Source organism: Meleagris gallopavo, chromosome 2 (assembly GCF_000146605.3).
Source record: "Meleagris gallopavo isolate NT-WF06-2002-E0010 breed Aviagen turkey brand Nicholas breeding stock chromosome 2, Turkey_5.1, whole genome shotgun sequence".
In the NCBI taxonomy this organism is placed as follows: Eukaryota; Metazoa; Chordata; class Aves; order Galliformes; family Phasianidae; genus Meleagris; species Meleagris gallopavo.
Genome location: NC_015012.2, coordinates 63,748,201 through 63,770,832, shown reverse-complemented (window position 1 = coordinate 63,770,832; position 22,632 = coordinate 63,748,201). Strand labels below are relative to the sequence as shown.

At 37.0% G+C, this 22,632-nt stretch overlaps 1 protein-coding gene across 1 annotated transcript in view; it reads right to left on the bottom strand.

Annotated features, from left to right (window-relative positions):
- Nucleotides 1–22,101, bottom strand: part of LOC104909848 (cyclin-dependent kinase 19-like) — a 34,167-nt gene extending 12,066 nt beyond the window's left edge. The window contains exons 1-2 of the mRNA XM_031552228.1: nt 22,021–22,101; nt 6,310–6,525 (exon numbers count right to left, since the gene is read on the bottom strand). Of these exons, the coding sequence (XP_031408088.1) occupies nt 6,310–6,525; nt 22,021–22,101 (297 nt within the window). The remainder of the gene's footprint in view (nt 1–6,309; nt 6,526–22,020) is intronic.
- Between the last annotated feature and the right edge of the window lie 531 nt (nt 22,102–22,632).

The window sequence follows — 22,632 nt, the reverse complement described above, 5'->3', positions numbered from 1 at the left end:
ACTCTCCACCGTCACTACCAAAACCTGATACAAAGCTTATAGCAGTAGACACCCAAGATACCTATGACCAAGATCTGCAAGAAGAAAATGTACTTGCACCCAGCAGTGAATACTGTAAAAAGAAACAAGTACTTGTAGTGGGTAACTCCCTGTTAAAAGGCACTGAGCTCCCCTCTACCAGGCCAACTGAATCTCAAGAGATATGCCTCCTCCTCAGAACCAAGAGTTAGGACAAATTTACAATCAGGAAGATTAACATGGTGGAAAGGTGTTAGAGGAGCATAACAGCAAAGGGACTAGCACAGATGGAATGGTGTTACAAAGGGAAAGAAAAGGTGCTCATCCATCTCTGAAGATCTAGGCTTGCAGTAAAGATTCCACAAGGGACAGATCTCTAACTAGAGATCCTTCCTCAGTGGCAGTCAGCCCTTAAATGGGGTCTATGAATTGCCTTCACCTGTGCTCCCAAGGCTGACCCAGTCCTTTCCTTAGGTGTTAAATCACTGGTTCAGGCCGTGATTCAGTTACCATACAGACATCGCCAAAAGAAAATACACTTATGACTCATGGAACAGTATTAGTAGTTCATGCACCTTGTATGTTACCAAAAGTGTTGAAATAGGCTTGAAAATTGACTTATGAGAAACTACGTACATTTTCTAAACCTTCCACCATAAGCAATTTAAACAGAATACAAGGTAATACAGCTCAAATTCACTTAGTTCGTTCCAAGAAAATCCCTAGTATCCACATCCAGTTTTCAAATGAGCTCTCAAAAAGATCCTAATTTTAGTCTGCTTGTAAGCAAGTCAAGCTAATGCACACTATGGTTGTGTCATCCCATTCCTGATTCCAAGAACTGCTGTTCACTACAACAGTGTTTAAACAAACAAACAAGCTACATTCAGAAGTTCTCATGGAACTAAGTCCCTAAAGGTGGTATTTCACATGTGTCTGACTAAAAACTTTGCAATATGGGCTGCGACCTCAATAGACGTGAGATGATTCACGCAGGAGCTCGATCTTAAGACACAACTCACTGGAAAACCAGATTTCTTGAGCTCTACTACTTAAATATATTTATTTTTTAATTACATGCATCTCCATCTAGCTGATATACAATTTTTTCAACGCAGGTGCCTCTCCACACTGAAGTAAATTGTCTATCTGCTCCTATTCTTCAACAAAATACTTTTTACATATACCTACCCTCAACCAACTTCTGATAAAAAAATACAATTATGTATGGAATTATACAATTCCAACACACCAGTAAAATTAGGTTTTATTATTAAAGAAATGAAGGTTTTACACATTAAACCTGTGCCAGGGTAAAGAGGATGATTCAGATTACATGGCATCAAGTCTTCTCTCTTCAACAATCAGTACTCAAACACTGTTATATATCAAATGTAAAGCACTTGAAAGGCAATGGAAAAATAAGAATCTGGAAATGTTACAAAAACTAAACATGCATTGTTTGCACAATATTCAAAAACAGGAAAAAAAAGACAGACCCAATTATCTTAATTTGTATTTGTTTGTTTCAGGCCTAAGCGTAGAACTAATTTCAGACACTAATGTTTAGACTAAAAAATTTCTGTTGAGGGTATATCACAAACTAAACTCATATCAAAACAAAAATGGATAGAAGTACTTCTACTGATATTGCATCCATTTCCAATTTCGGCTACATTATGACAGTCAACACATACTAGCCCACACAAAAGAGAAGACATAAAAATAAGCCTCCGTTCCCTCCTTCTTAACAATGTTGTTACATGGTTGTTCTTCAGAATCCCTTTAATCAAATTGCCAATGAAAAAAAAAAAATCAATTCCCAAGAGACAAAAGGTCAACATTTTGACAGTGAAAGAAGCTTTAACATACTGCGTTTTGATAAACCTGACTTCCTTTAAATATCTATACTTTGAAGCATAGTGAACATAAAACAGATTTGGTATCATTTTCCCGCGTTTTGTAGGGGTCTCTCTAGTTCTTCTAGTTAAGACCAAAATATGTTCAGAAAAAAAAAACAAGAACAACCTTCAAACAGTAATAAAGTCAGAATTCAATTACCCTTTCACTATATACCTGAAATATCCAGTGTTCATGTCACTGCTAAATACAAATTATCCTTAAATTCCCACAACCTTGGCAAAAAATAAAGTGAAATTATTTAAGTATGTAGTGATTCTCAGACAAAACTACTATCAACAAGGAATGGTGTTGCCATCTGTAAGATGTTCAGCCAGCACTTTTGTGTCAAAAATAACCCCATCTATTTGGAAAGGCTAAATCATGCCATAAAGATGAATTTCCATAACAATGCCTGTTGATAAAAATCATATCTTCAAAGCAAACGACAGCTATGCCAGCCCACTCTCTTTTGCCCCCATAAATCCTACATTCTTCTATCATCTAGCAGAATCCTTCATTGGTAAAGACACGCAACAACAGAAGACTACACAGAGAATTACCTAGTGGACTGGAATTGGATTAAAAGAAAATACACACATGGCTACAGAAAATTAGAAGAGAAAGATAAACCTACTACACTGAGAAAGGTATTTTAACGTGAATAAAAATATTTGTAATCAACAAGTATTATCATCATGACTGAAAGCTAAACTGAAACCTAAAGGAAGTCAGAGTTACAACTGATTATATCAGATTTGGAGAAGACTAACTTAGATCTATTATAAAACACTCATGTGATTAAGCACATTTGCAAGGTTATTGCACAAATTGGTATGTAAAACACTCGCAACCTCTTTTAGCACACAAGAATATTATTCAAAACATTGTTGAAACATAAACCCGTGCATTCAAAATAACTTTTTTTCTTCAAGTCATTAAAGACCATAGAAGAAAAACAGATATATTAATTACAGGAATTATACTTTTCCATCCACACGTAGTTTTTCTCTTAGACTATGAACTCCTAACTACATACTTGAGAAGGTTAATTAAAAATAGTATCTACTCATGCATTTGAGATTAGCTCAGGTATGTGTTAAGTAGTTTTGTTTGTTTGTCTGTTTTAATCTAAACATGAATTAATCAAGAGAGAAAATCTGGATACAATTAGAATGAAAAGCACCCAAGACGTTATGAGTAAACACTGAAAAAGTGAAGTCACTCACTAGAAAAAGGAACAACAGATAGTTGGTTCTCTAGCTGTGAACATCCGAAACTGAAGCTTTCAATTAAATAAAACAGACATCAAAGTTGTGAAACTGAAGCAAATTACCAGGAGTTAAAAAAAAGAGTGTAGGCCATAACGCATGAGATACTCAATAACAGTGGCTGACACACACCTTTATAACCTTGTGTCAGATGTCTCTTTTGCACACAGTGAGATAAAAGCTAAGGAATCTCATTCACTTCATAGCATAAGCATATGTGAGCAGTGATGACACTGTAGACAATACACTACAAATCAGAACATGTGGCACATTCAATACCTTAAAAACGTTATCAGTTGTCAGAGACTAATAGCCCAGAAAAAATCATAAGGAAATCATTTGTGGATTACACTAAATTTTGGCAATTGTTTCAATTAAACATGAATTATAGATCAGTTGGTCAAAAAACCTGCTATATTCTTACACATTCTTTACTGTAATCCCATTAATACTTTTGCATAGTTTTGTACAACATTACTTGAGAGGCGATGAAGGAAAATCTTTGATAGACTTAGAAATCAGACAGTGAATATGTTTGCTAGCAATGACAAAGTCTTCATCAATACCTGTCAGAAGTTGTTCTAAAAAGGCATAGTTTTCTTCATCCCTTGAAAATGACTTCAACAGAAGTTACTGCAAGTTATACAATATGGTGCTATTTTAACTCAAATTTCAGATTTGAGTACACAAATCCTTGGGAATTAAATGCAAAGTTAAAAAAGAATGTTGCTCACTATAAACGAACTTTTTAATAAGCTTAATTGGCACCATCACTTTTCCTTATTAGAATGGGACAGTCTTCATCAGCATTACAAAATGAACAGAAAAAGATAGCATCTAACACAGTTCATTCATCTTTTGCCAAATATTTCCAGTACAGAAGCTAAAAATGTAATGATTTTAATTAATCTGTTTATAAGTAATGAGCATTTATTCTTCTCACTGAAGCCAGTAAGCCTTACTAAAGTTGGGCAGCTTTGAATAGAAGGAAGATTCCCATCCTTAAAAGCAAGATTTACTACATAACACTAAATATGTACATTTGAAACCACACTGGTCTCTGGGAGTCTGTATTTCTCTAGTGACGGCACATCAAGTCAATATTTATCAAAACTTAAATCTTACTAAATTTGATATCCACAATGAAGAGACTTACTTTGCCTTGAAGTGGTGCTGGGGAAGCACCTGGTGTAAAGCAATCGCAAAAATGTGCCAATCCCCTATTACAGTTCCTACCTCAAATTGCTGAAAGGGTACAAGTTGTAAAGCACAGAAAATGCAAAACACAACACAACACAGACAGAATGACAAGTGGTTGTTATCACTGAAATGTGTTACAAAGTAAGTGGATTTTCAGGAGGCTTTTGAAGAGGATAGTGAAGGATCTTTACGTACGTTAATTGGGAGGCTGTTCCATGTGTAGGAGGCAGCGTGGAAAAAGACACAAAGTAGGGAGTGAGCAAAAGAGACAAAAGGGGAATCAAGAGCGATGCTTGGGAAGTGCTGACAGTAAAGGAAATGAGGACCAAGGTTAAGCCAGAACCAAGATTGCCTTGAGTATGGCTAACTTTATGCAAGGGAGGAAAAAGAATTCCTGCAAAGGCTTAAGAAGCAAGGAAATATGGGCAATTATATAGGAAAGGAGAAATGACATGTGTAGCATGTCCCATAGGGAAAAAAAAAGAAAAAAAAGAAAAAAATAAAGAGTGGTAGGAAGCAGGAGACCAGTTCACATCAAATAACTAGTATAACAAGCATTCAATTTCAAATAATGAAAAAGAACGAAATTCACGGAGATTATGACCAATACTCAGCCAAGTGTAAGGAGTGGTAGGAACATTAACTGCAGCAATTCTTCAGATAAAGCTGTTAAGTTATACAAAAAATCACCATGTTGTGTAAAAAGCAGATGCCCCAAATAAATTTGAATGAAAAAGTTGAGCAACAGTATATTTTGAGCGTCTCTCAATGTAGCAGTAAAACATGTTTGTTGTGGCTGTTTTTTTAAAAATGAGTAAATTCAGCTGATGCACATATAAATTCTGTCCACACAGAGTTTTATCTGCTGCATTCCTATTCATCATCACTGGCACCATTTGGGAGAAATATACAAATTCACTGTACACATAAATGTGATGAAGAAAACTTAAAATACAAAGCTGCTACACTACAAGAGAAATTCAAATACATTTTTAAACATAAAAAGGGACTGAAGTCCCATGACTTCAATTATTCTAAGTCTACTTTTCTTCCAGATTACACTTTTTTTTTTGTCATTTACAAGCACATATGCATTAGCTCTTGTACAAAAAAAAAAATTAAAAAAAAACCAACCACTCTGTCACTATCACAGTATCATTACCAAGAGCAATTTCCATATTACTGAAGCCTTAAGAAGTAATATTGGAATTCATTTTTTCACTTCCTCTTTTTTATAGTATTTTCAAAGGAATTATAAACATATTGATTACTAGTCATGTTTGATACCTTTTGGTTTTAAGTCTTAATCTAAGTCCAGGCAACTCATTTCTTATTGAAGTCTTTTCACATTTCACTGGAAATTCACTGACATGCAAGCCTCTATTCCTCTCCCATGTAATCATAGCACATCAGCAGACCCAATCAATAGTGCTTACTTTTTATTTTATTTTATTTTATTTTCATTCCACTCGTATTACCACAAATCCACTGTTCAGAATTAAATGACAGAATGTGAATGCCATTGTATCTCAGTAAAAGGACTCAGTAAATAGTCCCACTCTTTCTTTTTCCTTTTTCTTTGTATTGATAAAACTGTAGGGAAAATAAAATACTAAATAGATTTCCAATCTCTGTTTTAGAAGGTCTCAATTTAGGAATACCATCTTTAACCCTAATTAAATCTTAATGGGACGTTGTTTTAGCTTCAAAATTAAGTCTGGCATATTAAAAATTCTACAGAGATTTTGCAAGTTTTAAGGGAAAGATCAAAGTGTAATAAGAACAGGATGTCAGTTAGACCCTGAATTACACAGGAAGAAACGTATGCATCTCTGTGTTATACGAAGGCACAACACACACACTTCAGCTTGTCCAAGCTCCTATTACACTATGTCAAACATTCAGGGAAATCTGTACTTACCCACAAGTCATGCTCAGCATAATCAAACAGCAGCCAAACCTTTCTGTCACTGTGAGAAAGGAAAACCTTCTGTAATGCAATCACGTTAGGGTGCTTCAACTCTCGTAAAAGCTGCAAAGAGATAGACAAGCTGTTGTTATTTCCACATTTGTTAAAATAAAAAAAATAAAAATGTACTAGTCTTACCACAACTAAATAAACAATCCTAAATAGGCCCTAGAAGAGAAATACTGTATAACATCATTATCAGAGGTAAACATCAGAACTTTAAAATGTCAGATTGAAGCTGATGCAGACCACCAAATTCCTCATGTGGACAATACAGTTAGTGATTACCACACAGTTGTTTTGTTTCCCATAATTTTTTGCATTTCATTCTTGTCTCAATTGCGTGAAAGTCTATAGGGTCCTTGTTTTCAGAACATAAGGGTGTTTTGAAAGAAAAGTTTACCAAATAACTGTTATTAATAGATGTTTCAAGTACTCTTCTGTAATCCAGGTATAAACCTGGACTTACTGTTTGCCAGAAACAAAAAACAAGTAGGTCTCATGACTACTATACCCATAATTAAACTGCACATGAAGGCATGCACCACCGCTGAAGTCACCGTTCTGACAGATTAAATCAGTCCTCAGAGGGAACTGGGAAGCAGTCATTCCAAAAATATCATTCCCATAGAATCACTTTTTGTTTTTTGAGACGCTGCCTTCATAAAAATGATTCATCACTTCTGTTTTATCTGAAAATTGCTTGCATCTGCAATACTACTATATGAATTGCCAAGCATCAGTTTCTAACGGCTAAACAGTAATTAGCGTAGACTCCAAAGTACATCTGAGACAGACAAATCATCCTCCTTTTTTCCCCCTTCAGAAAAAAGACATTAGATGTTAATTTTAGGGTGAAAAAAATGAAAGTGATTAATTGTAAGTCATACTGTCCCTTGGCTATACAGATACTTTTCAAGACACGAGATCTTCTAAAGAATATTAAAGTAGTTTAAATCACTTCAGTTTTCCAGGAAATTAAATAATTTAAGTGTTTCTTTTCTAGCATGCAGGAATTATTTTCTTCTGTTTCTTCCTTTCCCTAACACAAAGGGTTAGCTAGCTCTGAAAGATGTTCCTACCTAATGAACTCATAAGCAGTCATTGTCAGGTATCACATTTTATCACTTAGACAGTAACATTAACTCTTAAGTTATAAACTATCAGAAACGTAAAGATTATAATTGTGTCTCCTTGACATATGTTAAAAAAAAATACTGCCATATACCTTCGCTTTTAGCAATGCTAAAACTATTTTCCAGTATGGATTGCTTCTGACTTTACACTGTTTTAAATAAAGTAAAAAAAATCTTATATAGCAGGAACTTTTTTATTATTATTATTTTTATTTTTTATTTTTTTTTTAAGACACTGTTAGCAACAACACTGAGATAAAATAATTTTAAATTTTGAAACAGTCAGTGAGATGAAGCATTCTCTCAAGAACTTTGCAGGAAGAAATAGCCAAAGAGCACTGAGCTCCATAATAAAAATCAGCATATAATATAACAGAAGTTCTATGTACAGCATAAGAACAAAAACAATGCCTGAAGCATTCTGCATTAACTTAAAGGCACTACACAAAGGAGGCACGCATGCATACATTCTTCAGTTCTAAGCAACAGTGTGCTCAAGCCAAGCTGAGCAGAGGACTTGTGTAGTGGTGCTCATGTGCCAGATTAATAAGCAAAGCCTGAAACCTTTCCTTTTCATGGAAGCCACGTGAAAGCACTGTCCCTTTTCAAAAAAAGTGGTACATTTCTTATCCACAACAATGACACGCATTCATTTATAACAAGTAGGCTATTTTTAATGCATTTTTTCTCATCTTTTGATGCACCTTGGATGAAATAACAAGCAACTTTAAATAAAACCTCTCACATGAAAGAATCAAACTCATGCTGGTTTGATCTTAAACACTGATTTCTGCAAAAACCACAAGGAAGAAATCATTATGTTATTGTGATGTTATACATGTTGAGCTTCCACCAGAATTTCTGTATCTGAATAGAGTACTATAAGGTCAAAGAACAGCAGTCAGAGATGGAAAGAGGTCTCAAATTAACAAACTCTGCTTATCCATGTTACAGGCACTCTATCTGTCTGCTTTTCAAGTCTACTCTGCTCTGAAAGTAAATTAACATTATTACAGAATTTTTGAGAGGCTACCTAGCCAATTTTCCTAATTACAATGGAAGCTGGAGAGGTCCCAGTTAAATCTAGAATCACTCAGGTTGGAAAAGACCTTAAAGATCATCAAGTCCAATCACTCATTGACTGGAAGCTGGCAAATGTTGTCCCACATTTCAAAAAGGACAAGAAAGAAGACCCCAGTAATCATAAGCCTGTCAGTCTCACCTCAGTGCCTTGCAAAATTATAGAGATTATTCTGAGAGTTATTGAAAAGCATCTGAAAGACAAAGCAGCCATTGGTCACAGCCAACTTGGGTTCATGATGGGAAAGGCTTGCTCGATTAATTTAATTTCCCTTTTATGATAAGGTTACTCAGCTTGGTTGACCAAAGGATTTTTGGATTGCAACAAAGCTTTCAATACAGCTTCTCACAGTATCTGTCTGGGCAAAACAGCCAGCACACAGCTGGATGAACACACAATGCAATGGATAATGGGTAAAGCTCAAGTGATAGCAAGCTAAATCAGGCTGGCTGTTTCTTCTAGGATTCATCAGGATTCCACTGTGGGGGCAGTTCTCTTCAATGTTTTTGTCAGTGACTTGGATACAGGACTTAACAGTATATTACTTGAATTTGCAAACAACTCTGCATCAACCATTTTTTTATATATTTTTTAAATTTTTTTAAACTAAACTGCTCCATAAGTATGTACTGCTTTAAAGGAAGCCAGGCTAGCATCCAGTTCTTAGTTAACCTTAAACTAGAATATAAAGGCCTTATGTCAGACTTGCCACTTCTGTTTTTTGACTGTTTCTGCTATGATGGGAAGTGGCTGTTTTTTGTCATTGTGCAGGCTGAAAATGAACCCAAATTCAAGCTCCCTGAATGAGGAAAAAGAATTCTTCCTTAAATACATTATCAAACAGGAAGTGCGGGGCTGAAAGGACAAAAAGGAGAGTTTTAAGACTACATTTAGACAAAACTGTAGCCTAGTCTAATGACTCACCTCGCAGTTTCACCCTTTTGCTATTCACTTGATGAGCTGTCACATGCCAAATATATAACAGTTGTGAAATGGTTGCATGTCAATTCTTCACGATAAACACATTTCACAAATGTGTATTTTAGTTGCACCTAGAATCCCAAGGACAACTTCAGAGCCATGGTAAATCATTCTCTGCAGCTTTTCTGAACCACGGATTACTGCATAAACTTTGAACATATAAGACAGAGGAATGAAATACAATACCATTTTTTCTTAGGGCTTGTGAAGAACTGGGAGATTGGGTTAATCCAAAGCTCAAGGCAGAAGGAACTAATACACTGTTTTTGTATTTGTAAGATTCCAGTCTTCATGACCACACTTCATTACAAAAATAATCCAAACATAAAAAATCTGCAACTGCTAGAATTTATTATCAAGTGAACACAGCACCCTATCTTAATAGTGCTTCAGCTTACTGTTCCTTCTCTACAATTCTATTTCCATTATGCTCAATTTGCAGTAAAACTCTAGTAAAGAGTCTGTCTCTTAGGTGACGTACAATACACTTCCTTCTTGTTAATAGCACACAGAGCCATTTTAGTCATGAAGTCTTTGGGAAAGGCAACAGTTTAAATTGTCAACATCCTGTGCAACTTTGGATTTAGAGAATAAATCCAGATACACTAGCTGAGGTATTTACAGGAGAGAAAGGGATGTACTGATATAAACTCATAATCTTTGTGATACTGCTTTGAAATAATATATACGGTTTTTACCTGGGTTTAAACATCTCCCTCTCCACACACACACACACAGATTAACTTCCTGAAAAGAGGAAAAGGCGATTAAAGGAGCAAACAATCTATCCCTCAACAAGGGAAGAAAATCTTGCCCGATTACTGTAGCAAATCAACTACTAAAAAGAATTAATATTGATACCCACTAAAATACAAAGGTGTGAGCACCAAAGACAAAAGACATAATTATGCTGTAAGGAAAAAACAAACTATCAGATAAAGTGACCCTCAAAGATGGCATCTCAAACACAAAAGTTCAGGAATAGCTTCTCAAGAGCAATGAAAACAGCATCTCATTTGCAGTTTGATCATCACAGGAAACTCATTACTTAATGACTCCAATTTAACCATCTGCCACTAGATGCAGTGATGCAACATCTATGAAGACCTAGCTTTTATAGAAACTTTCAGAAAAGGTAGTTTGGTGGGGTCTTATTGATCACCTCCAGGAGATGAACGTATTGACAGACAGCTCCTACAGTAATTTGTTTTAAGCTCTTTGAACTTAGGCTACAAACTGTCTATCAATATACCACACAAGCAACTTTTGTATGACAAGCAGTTAGGAAGTCTCTTGCTCTTTTGCATTAAGGAAGTTCTGCTTTCTATAAAAAACTACTTCTGTAAGAAGGACAGAAAAGAGTTTCACTGTTACTACCACAAACAAAATGATCAATTCTGAGGAGTTTAGCACTATTAAAAATAGTCAGGCAGTACGTTTCTAAAGGAAACAACTTCCACACAAACAGTTTTTCCATCATCAGGTAAAATAATGCTTTCTTTCTACCACCTACAAAATCAGGGTGGACACAAACCCTTTCATCTCACTGTGAAAGTAAGAAAAAGGAAAATTAGAGAAAATAGGAAGACAAACACTACTGTCAATATTTACACCCGTAAACCTTGCAGTAAACATGTACTATGTCAGTGGAGGCAAAACTCCATCACCTTCAGAAGCGAATTCTGAGGTCAGATCATCTCATCTAAGAGGTATTCCCATCTTTCAGTTTACTCTGGTCCTCCGATCCTAGTTAATCCACTCCGGAACACCCCTGGTAATTTCTTCGATGGAAATATAGTCAGTGATGCACTTAACTGCTTTCAAAGTTAGAACCAAAACCTTCAACTGACGGAAACGTGGATCAGAAGTTGTCATAAGAAAGAACAAAATGTAAACCTAATGGCTCACAATGGCAGTTCTACCCTGTAGAATTAGAACTGCTGTCTTGTGTGATGAATATATTTAAAGCCTCTAGGATCAATGAAGTTACTTAAAATTGAAGCTGGGATTTTCAAAGGAATCTAAAGATCATCATTTTACTCCTACAGAAGCTCTTCAAGAATTTTAACCTATTTAGATGTTATTAATCAAGACTAGATCCTCTCCTCCATGTTATTAACTATTATTCTTTTCACATAGACACTCTAATGCCTATTATAATACTGAGTTCAAGCTGCAGTTTTTCCCTCAGGGAAGCAAATGGGCCTCTCTCAAAATGTAAACAGGCAGCTATTAAGTTTATTAAATTTGTAAGAACAATTCTTTGTTAAATTTAACTTCTGCTAAGGGTCCCAAAGATATCAGGAAGAAGAAAAAAAAGACAGGGACAGAAAAAATTACACTTACAAAGGTACTGCATAGTTGAAGTTCAAAAGAGTGCCTTTACTCAGTCACAGCTTCAAAGTGAACAGGTATTGAGGGCCCAGGTACCAGCCCATACAGCCATAAGCTGCTGGATGTAAACATATATATAAGAAGTCTCACAGAAAGATGTGGGCAGCATATACAGATGGATACACACACACATGAAAGTTAAATAGCAGCCTACACACTGCTTCAGAGAGAAGATAGTTTTTTGCAAACTGCTCTGTTTGAATCCTATCCTTGGACAGACATCAGAATGCAAAACCAAGGTAGGGAGACAGACTAAAATGCCAAAAATACAGCTAACACTCTTACATTAACTGCTCTGAGCCCTGTCTCAGATTGCAAGGCACATTCTACATAAAAAGGCAGGCTAAAGTATTTTAAACACGAGTTTAAGCAGAGTCTCTTGCTCCATCTAGTTTTCCTATTTTACTCCAAGCAGTCTTCACACTTCACCCCTCCAATTCTGCTTTATACTTCCTCCAACCATCTCAACCAAGCAGCTCCTAAACTGCAAGAACTGCAATCTTCCATAAGAGAAAGACAAAGTTAGTTCCAAAAAATAAATAAATATGAGAAGACATTGAACAGAATCTAGCCAGTAACTCATCAAAAGTTAGGACAGGAAGAGGACAAAAAGCTGTCACATCCTACTCCTATGACAATGATTAAGAAAATATTTATAGAATCAATATTTTCATTTCAAGAGCTGAAAAAATAACGGTATTATGAAACAAAAGCACAGCAAAAGATTTCCAAAATATCATTCGTACCTAATAAAAATTAATAGAAACTAGGGTGACTGCATTTTAAATTCCTGAGGTTCCCAGAAAAAGCAAGTTAGCCTTAGCATGTTTCTTTAAGAACATATAAAGAAACACAAGTATAACAATTCTTTCCAGGGACTTTCAAAAATAAAGAAAAGACTACTGTAAAGTTATTTCTCAAACAAGGAAAAATTTTTAATACATCTGTATAAGGAAATGCTGATGTCAAGATCACATGATAGCAACTTAGCTCCATGCACATACCCTCACACAGAGGTTGCCCAAGGAGGTTGTGGATGCTCCATCCCTGGAGGCATTCAAAGCCAAGCTGGATGTGGCTCTGGGCAGCCTGGTCTGGTGGTTGACGACCCTGCACATAGCAGGGGGGTTGAAACTAGATGATCTTTGGGGTCCTTTTCAACCCAGGCCATTCTATGATTCTATGAATAGAGAAACTTAAGCTGTCTCTCTCTCCACATAAGATCTTTTCCTAATTTGATCCACAACAAAATAAAACAACATTCATCCACTTGGACAATACCAACAAGTTGAACATATCTATAGAAAGTAAACTGCTGAAAAGTCATTGATTTTCATATTGATTTTTTTTGTCTGAATTTACTTTGCAGTTGACTGGAAAAAAATTTTGTTCTGTTACTGAAAAGATAAATTAAAAAAAACAAAAAAAACTTTCCCATATGAACAAAGATACTTAACCAGAAAGCTACCTAAGAACAATCTTTATAATGAAGGGGAGAGGAGGGGGGGGAGAAATAATCACAAAAACACTGCTAACGTATTTTTAAATTCAGAAGTGTTGTCACGCAATTTCACAAGCCTAAACATTTGGTCTGGCTTTTTAAACTGCAGTTGATCTACATGTACCCTGCTTGTTCTAATGTTTCTGCACTTTCCTGATTTCCTGGCCATCCCTGCTCTTGCACTGTATCTCACAAAAATAAACAGTGCCAGCAACTGATGTTTTCCAACACACCTGCAGAAGGATAACACAGACGATCAGACATGAAATCTGATCAATCCTCAGTTTTTTTAAAGGCTTTCCTCTCAAAAGTGCTTACACAAGATACATTACATGAATCAGAGTAAGAAGAATAGCACTTCTGCTTTTGTAATTTTATAGAAGAGAAAGAACACGTCCAAATCTACATGACAAACTATTACTTTGTCACATTTTCATACTCTTCTAATTTTATACTTCTCAATGCAGGCTTGCAGAAACAGTAACAGAATTACTAAAGCAGCTATATATTAGCACCTATCAATGAAATAAATGAGACACATTCATCCACTGAACAAGTCAGGATTTTTCAAAAAAAACTTTTCTATAAATGATAAGCTTTCCTTCTCAAAAGAGGGAGCATTTTAGTTCCTAGGACAAGGAAGGCATGCATTCAGTTTGAAAAGCTTGTAAGTAACAAGCTGATTGTTTACAAAATACTTTTCCTTTATTTTGAAAGTTTACTTGAGTTTTTTTGTCCTCTGCTTGACTTTTTCCTTCGTGTGTTTATTATTAAATCAAATTTTCATTTTTGTGATGCTATTTTATTTTCCACAGTCTATGTGTTATAAATTACACAACATAAATTAATATCATGGAATCACAGAATCCTTAGAGCTGGAAGGGACCTTAGATGGAAAGGCCATCTAATCCAACTCCCCTGCAGTGAACAGGGACATGCACAGGTAGATCAGGTTGCCCAGAACCTGATCCAGCCTGGCCTTGAATGCCTCCGGGGACGGGGCTTCCACCACCTCTCTGGGCAACCTCTTCCACTGGTCACCATCCATACTGTAAAAGACTTTTCCCTTATAACCAACGAAAATGTACCCTTTTTAAGTTTGAAACCACCTCCCCTCATCCTATTACCACAGACCCTGCTAAAGAGTCTTGTCCCCTTCTTCCTTAGATCCCCCCTTCAGATTTTGAAAGGCTGCAATGAGGTCTCCCTGGAAGCTTCTCCTCTCCAGGCTGAACAGCCCCAGCTCTCTTAGCCTATCTTCATAGGAGAGGTGTTCCATCCCTTGGATCATTTTTGTGGCTCCCCTCTGGATATGCTCCAACAGATCTATATCTCTCCTGTACTGGAGACTCCACATGTGGATGCAGTACTCCAGGTGAGCCCTCACCAGCACCACGGAGTAGAGGGGCAGCATCACCCTTCCCAACCTGCTGGCCACACTTCTTTTCATGTGGTCCAGGATACAGTTCACTTTCTGGGCTCACTGGCTCATATCAGCTTGCCATCCACCAGTTTATATCCACTGTGCCATCCACCAACAAGTTATACAAGTTATACAAGTTATTTGACAGTTCTCATGAAAATACAGTATAGATTATGAAGAAACTTCCGCTCCGCATCTTAGATCCTGTTAGTGATAATGGCACAGACTCCCAACTTGGTAAATATATCCGCTGAGAGAAGTGAAGCTTTGTGCCTCTTCAATGCTTCCAACGCTGAAGTCCACAATCACATGACATGGAAATTCCTTGGCTTTGTTTCTGTCCAGATCCAGAGCTTATCAAGCACAACACTGCTGAGCTGCTCTACATCCCTCTCACCCTTATAAGCAAATCCTCTGCCTAAGACACCTGTAAAATTATATCTGCAAGAGGTTCTCAGACTAGATAAAACAGATTATGCTCAGTAACAAAATGCTGGGAGACTCCCAGCATCTTCTCTTAATCTGAGGTCTCCCATGAAGGGGAAACCTTTGTTTCACTGCACTGCTAAATGAAAAGGACAGAGTAGCTGAAAGGACAGAGCTCAAGTGCATAAGACCTCATGACAATATTCCCCATTAAGTATCATGGAAATATTAGATTTTTCAGGAAGGAATATTATAATCTTGTACATTACAGTTTTCAAGAACAGTACTACACAACAAAAATGCTATGTTTTTTTATATCAAGGTTAAAAAAAAAAAAATTCTTACATTCTCACAGACAGAAAGCAAAAAAAGGAAAAGGAAAAATGTAGAGAGAAAAATTGATGGCTATCCTTCATACGTACTCATTCTACCTATTCCAGACTGGTAGGCAGGAGCTTTGATGTATCATTTATATTTCAAGTCATCTTTAAGTCACAGTTAAGAATTCAAAACATTAAGCACATTAAACCCGTGCTCCTTATGTGAATTAAATGAATCCGAATAATGGCATCCATTAAAGTTTGATGTACTTCATTCATCTGATGTATGTAAATGCTTTACCTCTCATTAAACAAGCTAATAGACAAGCCTACAGCTGCAAGTATCAATTCAGTTTAATACCACACTCAAAGAAAGAAACTGGACTGCAGACTTGAGAGAAAGTGAATATTTTTTGGTTCTTGACTTTATTAATTTGGGTCTGTCTAAAATCACAAAAAAAAAATCTGCACCATTTTACAGTCAGGTTTCTCATATGTTCTCTCAGGACAACATTTAAGAATGTCAGTCTGTCAAAGCTTTTATTAAGAATTATAAAAAAGTAATTAGTCTGTTGGCAATTATTTACAACAAACTCAGCATTTTGCTCTGGAAGCACAAGCCTAGAACATTCTTAGTGTTGATTAAGACCATTAAATTTGTTATGTCTTTGCTCATAGCTTTTCACTTTTTACCCAAATCTTCAGCAAGCTTTTAGACACACATTAGGCAAATCTAATGCGTGAAGCAAGCTAAAACAAGATGTTCACTGGCTGTCTCTCAAGTCATTAAACGCCTACCACAAGATTCCTCTCATACTCTCATGATCAGCCTGCAACTGGGGAAAAAAAAAGTCAGTTTGTAATCTAATGTCTATTTCCTCATTCTTCAATTAAATATGAAAAGTTATTCGATGAGGCCACGAAGATAGCAGAACCAGCATTTCCCCCAGGAAGGACTGATAAATACGGGAGGGCTCAAAAGATTGGTAAATAAAATTCACAGAATTGGTTGAGTAGAGACGAAAACACAAACAACATTTAAATATGTTCATATGGCGAGCTCTTAAAAACAATGGCAGTTTTCTAAGAGAGGTTTTGAAAGAATGTTAGGTAATAAAATGGAGAAACTAGTAACTGGCTAATATTTACCACCATGAGAGCTTGTGGTGTTCTGCATTTCATCTTCCACTGACTATAACCTCTCTCTCAACTAAATCCTGCTGCAAATGGGTATGGAACTTTTTGCCCAAGGCAGCAAAAGCAGCGTGGCCCTGAAAATAACATCCCATGAACAGACGTTAGACTTTTTTCCTGAGAACTGTCAGCAAATACTTTCCCAGATAATAAGGAGAAATGAGTAATTGGAAGTCATTCTCAAGACCTACAACAGAACTATTCCAGACCTGATATATCTCATTAAGCTTGCAATTAGAAGTAACAAATAGCATGTTTATAATCCCAACCAAAATGATAGAGTTCCTTCACACCCGCCTTCTTTCTGGAATAACAACTTCAGACTGCCTGGAGAAAGGGGAGTGTATCTTTCAGAACTTAGGAAAGTTTCTTACGCAATTATGTCATAACCTACTTCTAAATTCTTGACAATGCAGCGAACCTTCTACCTCTTTATCACTCCTAGCTCTGCAGAACATTTAATTGTATGGATCAAAATTTCCCAGTTAGACAGTAGTGAAGGTCTCATTGTAAATGGCTACAGTTACAGGAACACTACTGAGGACAAAATATCTAACACATGCTTACTCAAAGAAAGAAGAACTGCAGTACTTGACTCAGTTTCAAGGCTAATTTTGAGTCTGCTTACTATCGTGTCCATGACGCACCTGAAGCAAACGCCAAGGAAAAGAGCATGTAAAGAAGCAGAGAGACAGCACAAGTCTTCGGTGCTATGCACAGTCAGCTTCCAGTAATCCATCGCTTCAGGGACATGAAACCACCTTAAATCAAGGTCCTTCACTGTTTTTGTGTTTGCTTCATTAATACTCAAATGAAGTCCCCGTTAATAAAGTTATTTAACTCAGTCGTATGTTTTGCTCTCTACAATATTCGGAGCTGTGTTTCAAAACTAAAGCTGTATTGTGGAGAGATGTACTACTTCCATTCAGTTCCTCTCGTTTTTCTGTTCCAATAAGCACTGAATAACTGTTCTCCAATTAACTTTCTCACAAAGTTTTGTGATTTCAGACTTCCTTCAGTTTTCCCTCCCTTCCAAGCTGCAATTTCCCAGTCTATTTTTTCTCTGATTATATGGAGGTACTTTTGCATCACTAACTTCATTGACTCTTATTTCCTTTTATCCTGCGTGAGGTGGAGAAGGATCTAAGTGACACAAACACTCAACATCTGAACGCGTCAGGGATTTATGAGGTAGATCACATCTGCTTTGTTCTCAGCTCTTGACTTGAGCAATTCACTTTAAAGCCATTCTAGCAACTTTGAATTTGCCTTTTTGAATGCTTGGATCTGTTTGCAGAGCAATAGTGAGAATGTTTTTCCTCCTGCCCTCAACCTGTACCAATAATGATCATTCAGATCCACTACCGCCTATATATAGATAGTGTGTTCTTCCCCATTTTCACTACTTTAAAATTCAACATTGATAAATGCAAACAATTTTAATCGCACAAACTACTCACTACCGAGATCTTTTTGCACTTCTGCATTGGTTACTAGAGAAACAAAACCTAGCTACGTAATTTTGTACTATCAGCAAACTGTCATCTAACTCCTCACTTTCTCTTGGGGAATTTTATTTGTCCATATTCAGTAGAAAAAGGCTCACAAAACCTTTAAAGCTGTTAAACAATGCACTTGAGACAACTCTGGCACTGAAACAATGGAAAACATTTCACCCATTTTCCTCCTGCTTTCGATTAGTCCCTGCAGAGCAGGCTGCCTCCTTCTGCAGCAAGGGAGAGGCAGAGGAGGAGTAGGTGCGGCAAACAACTTGAAGCAGGAGCATAGCTCATACACTACAGCCAGCAGCAACACCGTGAGTGGGAGGGACGGCGGAGCCAGATTCAACTGTGAAGAACTGCACGACCTTGGAGAAAGAGCTGGGCTGAAAGGGAGTGAACAACACAAAAAAATAAGACCAAAACAAAAAGACTGGTTGAGGGGAAAACAAAGGGCAAAGACAGACAATGTCAGGGGTTTAAGAAGTGCACAGAAAAGCATCCAAGATAGCAAGCCACTCCCCTAACCTTGGCACAAAGTCCAAATCCCCAGTCAACCCAATGGCAAATGTGCCCTCCTCCTTTCTTCTCACAGTAACTAAGCCTTAGTTACTGTGACAGGAGGGCTTGTATGACAGCACGCTAACGTCTGTGGTGCGAGCAGGAGGTCAGAAAGGAGACAGAAAATGAGGCATAAGGAAAGGAAGGCACTGCAGAAAAAAAGAAAAAAAAAAAAAAAAAGAAGGAGGTATAAGGAAGAAGCTTCTGTTTCCAGGATAGATAACAGAATAATATCTAGTAACTGCCATTCTTTTACTTTTTTTTTTAGTAGCATAACCTTCAGGAATAATATTAGTCAGGTTCGTACAGAAAGGGAAGAGAGAAAAAAGCAAAAGGCTCAAAGAAAATGTCAAGGGCAGTGTAAAGAATCTGGATTGAATATACATGATACAATTATTCTGTATAGATGGAGAAAACACTTGCAAAAGCAGGTGCCGAGTCTGCAGAAATCAACTGAAAATTTCATTATAAGCATTAGAAGCACACAAACAGAGCAGCAAAAGTAGTAAATATTGCTGCTGACAGACCCTGTGATAGAGTAGGGAAACAAAGAATCAGAAAGTACATCAACAGAGGAAAAGTAAACCAGAACGGGAGAATATGAGCAGTCATGAATTCTTATACTCCAGAAATCGTAAGGAAGTCTAAGCAACCAAACATGAAGCGTATACCATGCTCCAAGGCATTATACAGCACACACACCAAAAAGTTTAGAATAGGAATTTAAGAGACTAGAGTGTTTGACATGAACAACAGAAGAACAGTCCTGCTAGTGAACATGAACATTAGTATCTACCCTGACTTCAGAGGCAAATACAAGCTAATGCTTACGGCTAAGAGACCAGATACATCATCTGCATTAAATCACAGAGGATGGAACACAGAAGAGTTCACAAAAGAACCAGGAACCTGAGTCAAAGGAAGGATAACAAGCAAAAGAGTTCAAGTTACATGCAAGTAGGCTGGTAAAAAGGATTTTTAAAAATTCCTACAAATAATATTTCTCCTTACTCAGACCACAAATGTTTTACAATGGTTACTGAAATAACTGAATGTCATAAGACATTTTGTCCCAATCAACATGTCACTACTATACAATAGGATAACTCAGCCAAATACTCTAAGAAGTGCAACATGTATTTTGTTTCCACTCATTATGATATTTTCCACAGTAAGATAAAAATCAAAACAGCATGCCCTTCATCAAGCCTTATAAAAAGAGCACAGGTCAAGGATTCTTCCTTTATCCCATTTTTGCCAAGAGAGAAAATATGTTTCTGCAACGCTCTTCCGAAAAAACATAGAATAGATCTTTTATATTTGGCAAGAAGCATGGAAAAGTTTAGGCAAGAGGCCAAATGTTTTGTTAAAAATGTGTCACAGTATAGTTTAGCTTTGCTGAGGACCCACAAATCGTGCCCTTAGAGCCTGGTCCCAGTGCCCTCTGTTTTTACTTAGTATCCAGCAACACATTTTATTCCAAAGGTATAAAAACTGTATATAAATAGCCCCAAAAAAACTCTTATAAAAGACACGAGCAACATTTACTAACCTATGCTGTAAAGACTGCAGTGATCTCTACCACCCAAAGGCATATCATATACTGTAACTCATACATGAAGTTACTTTAGCACAACTTCTGCCAGAAGCGAGATGGGAGCTGCAATGAGAGTAATCTGGCACTCCTTGTTCCACACCATCCCTTTCCATCACGTCTTTCCTCCTTCCACGTCTTTGTCCTTCTTGAAACACTAGCATCATCTGCTTTTCCCACCAAATACATGCTACATGCCCACTTAATCAGACCTAGAAGGGTATTGTGTATATGCCTGTTTGGCTTCTATTTTTGCGACAGCTTTGTATGGCACGGTCCTCATCACAGTTTTGCCACACAACATCCAATCTCAGAGCAGACTTCAAGGCCCTCCATCTCTTATTCCACTCTGAATGTCCTCTTACCCCACCAACCTCAGATTACTAGGTACTTCAAAAGAATGAAGTAAATTATCATGATTTTACGCTGGCTCAGTGGAGCAAAAAGACTCAATAATAATGAAAGAGGCATTACAAAGACTAAACAGAAAGACTGCATGACACTGAAGCAAATACAATGAGAAATGGAAGTGCGAAAAGGAGCACTAATGAATGCTACTTCATAAACGACATTTTTCAAAAACCCCACTTAAAAAAAGGCTGGCAAGGAAAATTTCTTGCTTTACATTTTCTTTACTATTTATAGCTTACGAATTGGACTGCATGCAACAACAGAGCAATTAGCTTAAACTCTACCGATATTCTCACTGGTGATAATTGGTTGCTTCTTTTAAGAACATCTGTTCCATCTTCCTTAAGAAATGAGGAGCAAACCCTGTTACCTAGACAACAGAATCCTTCTGAGCATCACACACCAAAAGGGTAGCATCAACTTAAGTCACACTTCTTATTCCTTCTCCCTGTGGCTCCATTATCACTGGTAGCATAATCAGATGTCTTCACTTCTTAAGATGAAATCCCTATTTATCAGACCACAAACTCAGGCCCACTTTCACATGCACATCTTACTGTCCTTCAACTGAGCAACAAACAATTTGAGGCCTTGTACACAGGCAGTCTCCACCACCACAACTATCACACTGTCAACCTGAAAACGCTGCAGAGTATTTTGGAACAAGTCCTTTCAAATATAGAAATTTCTGCTCAGTTCCCTTGAATGTGGCTCAGAAAGTCACCTTTGCCATTATGCTTCCAGATTACTGGAGATATCCAAGTGCTGCAGGGACCCATCCCATAATGGTGCCCATTAGTGTTCTCCAGTCAACGCAATGGAGAGTAGCAAAGGTTAATCTACTTTCAGAGGATACCTTCTGTTGCCTTAGCAAACTCACCACAATTTCATAAATACTAATGAAACATTAGCAACAATTAAGTGTACCAGATGATATATTCCTTCACATGCTTCAGTTACTTGGCTGATTATTTTCCCTTTCTCCCCCCCATGTGCGTGCGATGGAGGACCAATGAACACTGAAACTCAAACGATGAAACAAATAAACTAAGCACTCAAAAGAAAAGATAGCTCACCCGGCAGAAAAAGCTGCAAAACAAGCACCACCAATCCACTACCTCCCTTAAATTCATTCAGAGTACTTCATTCTCCAACGGCAATGACTTGAACTTGTTTCCCTCCTTCACCCTCTTCCTTTCTTGACTGGGTGAAGAGGGACCCATATCGTCAACTGCATATGTAACTGTCTGTGGTCAGGGTGGAAACTTCTGTAGGAGAACTTCACAGCTCTTATGTTTGTTTTTGCACATGCAATTGTAATCAGGCTCGGGGTATGTGCTACAGGCTCAAAACGAATCAGTCAACACATTAGAATCAATAGCACTAGGAACTTGCAAGTAACAACTATTAAAACAAAATACAATCAGTTCACCACAGACCACACATTAGAACTGAACATTTTAGGGCCTTACTAATTCAAACATGACTGGTACTTTTTAGGAAAGTTCTCAAGTTATATTCCCACTTTATTATTATTTACACTAGCATGCAGAACAACACAGAAATAATTACATGAACACCTGATAAGCAAGTAGATGCCATTTTGAACATCCACTAAAGTAACCAGGAGCATTAGTCAGAGATTTGGTTGGCTCATTTTGAAGATTTTGCATTTTTGAGGGTACTTCAGGACACTTAATTTTATAAGACAGGAATGGAATAAGTTAAAGGAAGGCTTCTGCAGCACCACCTTA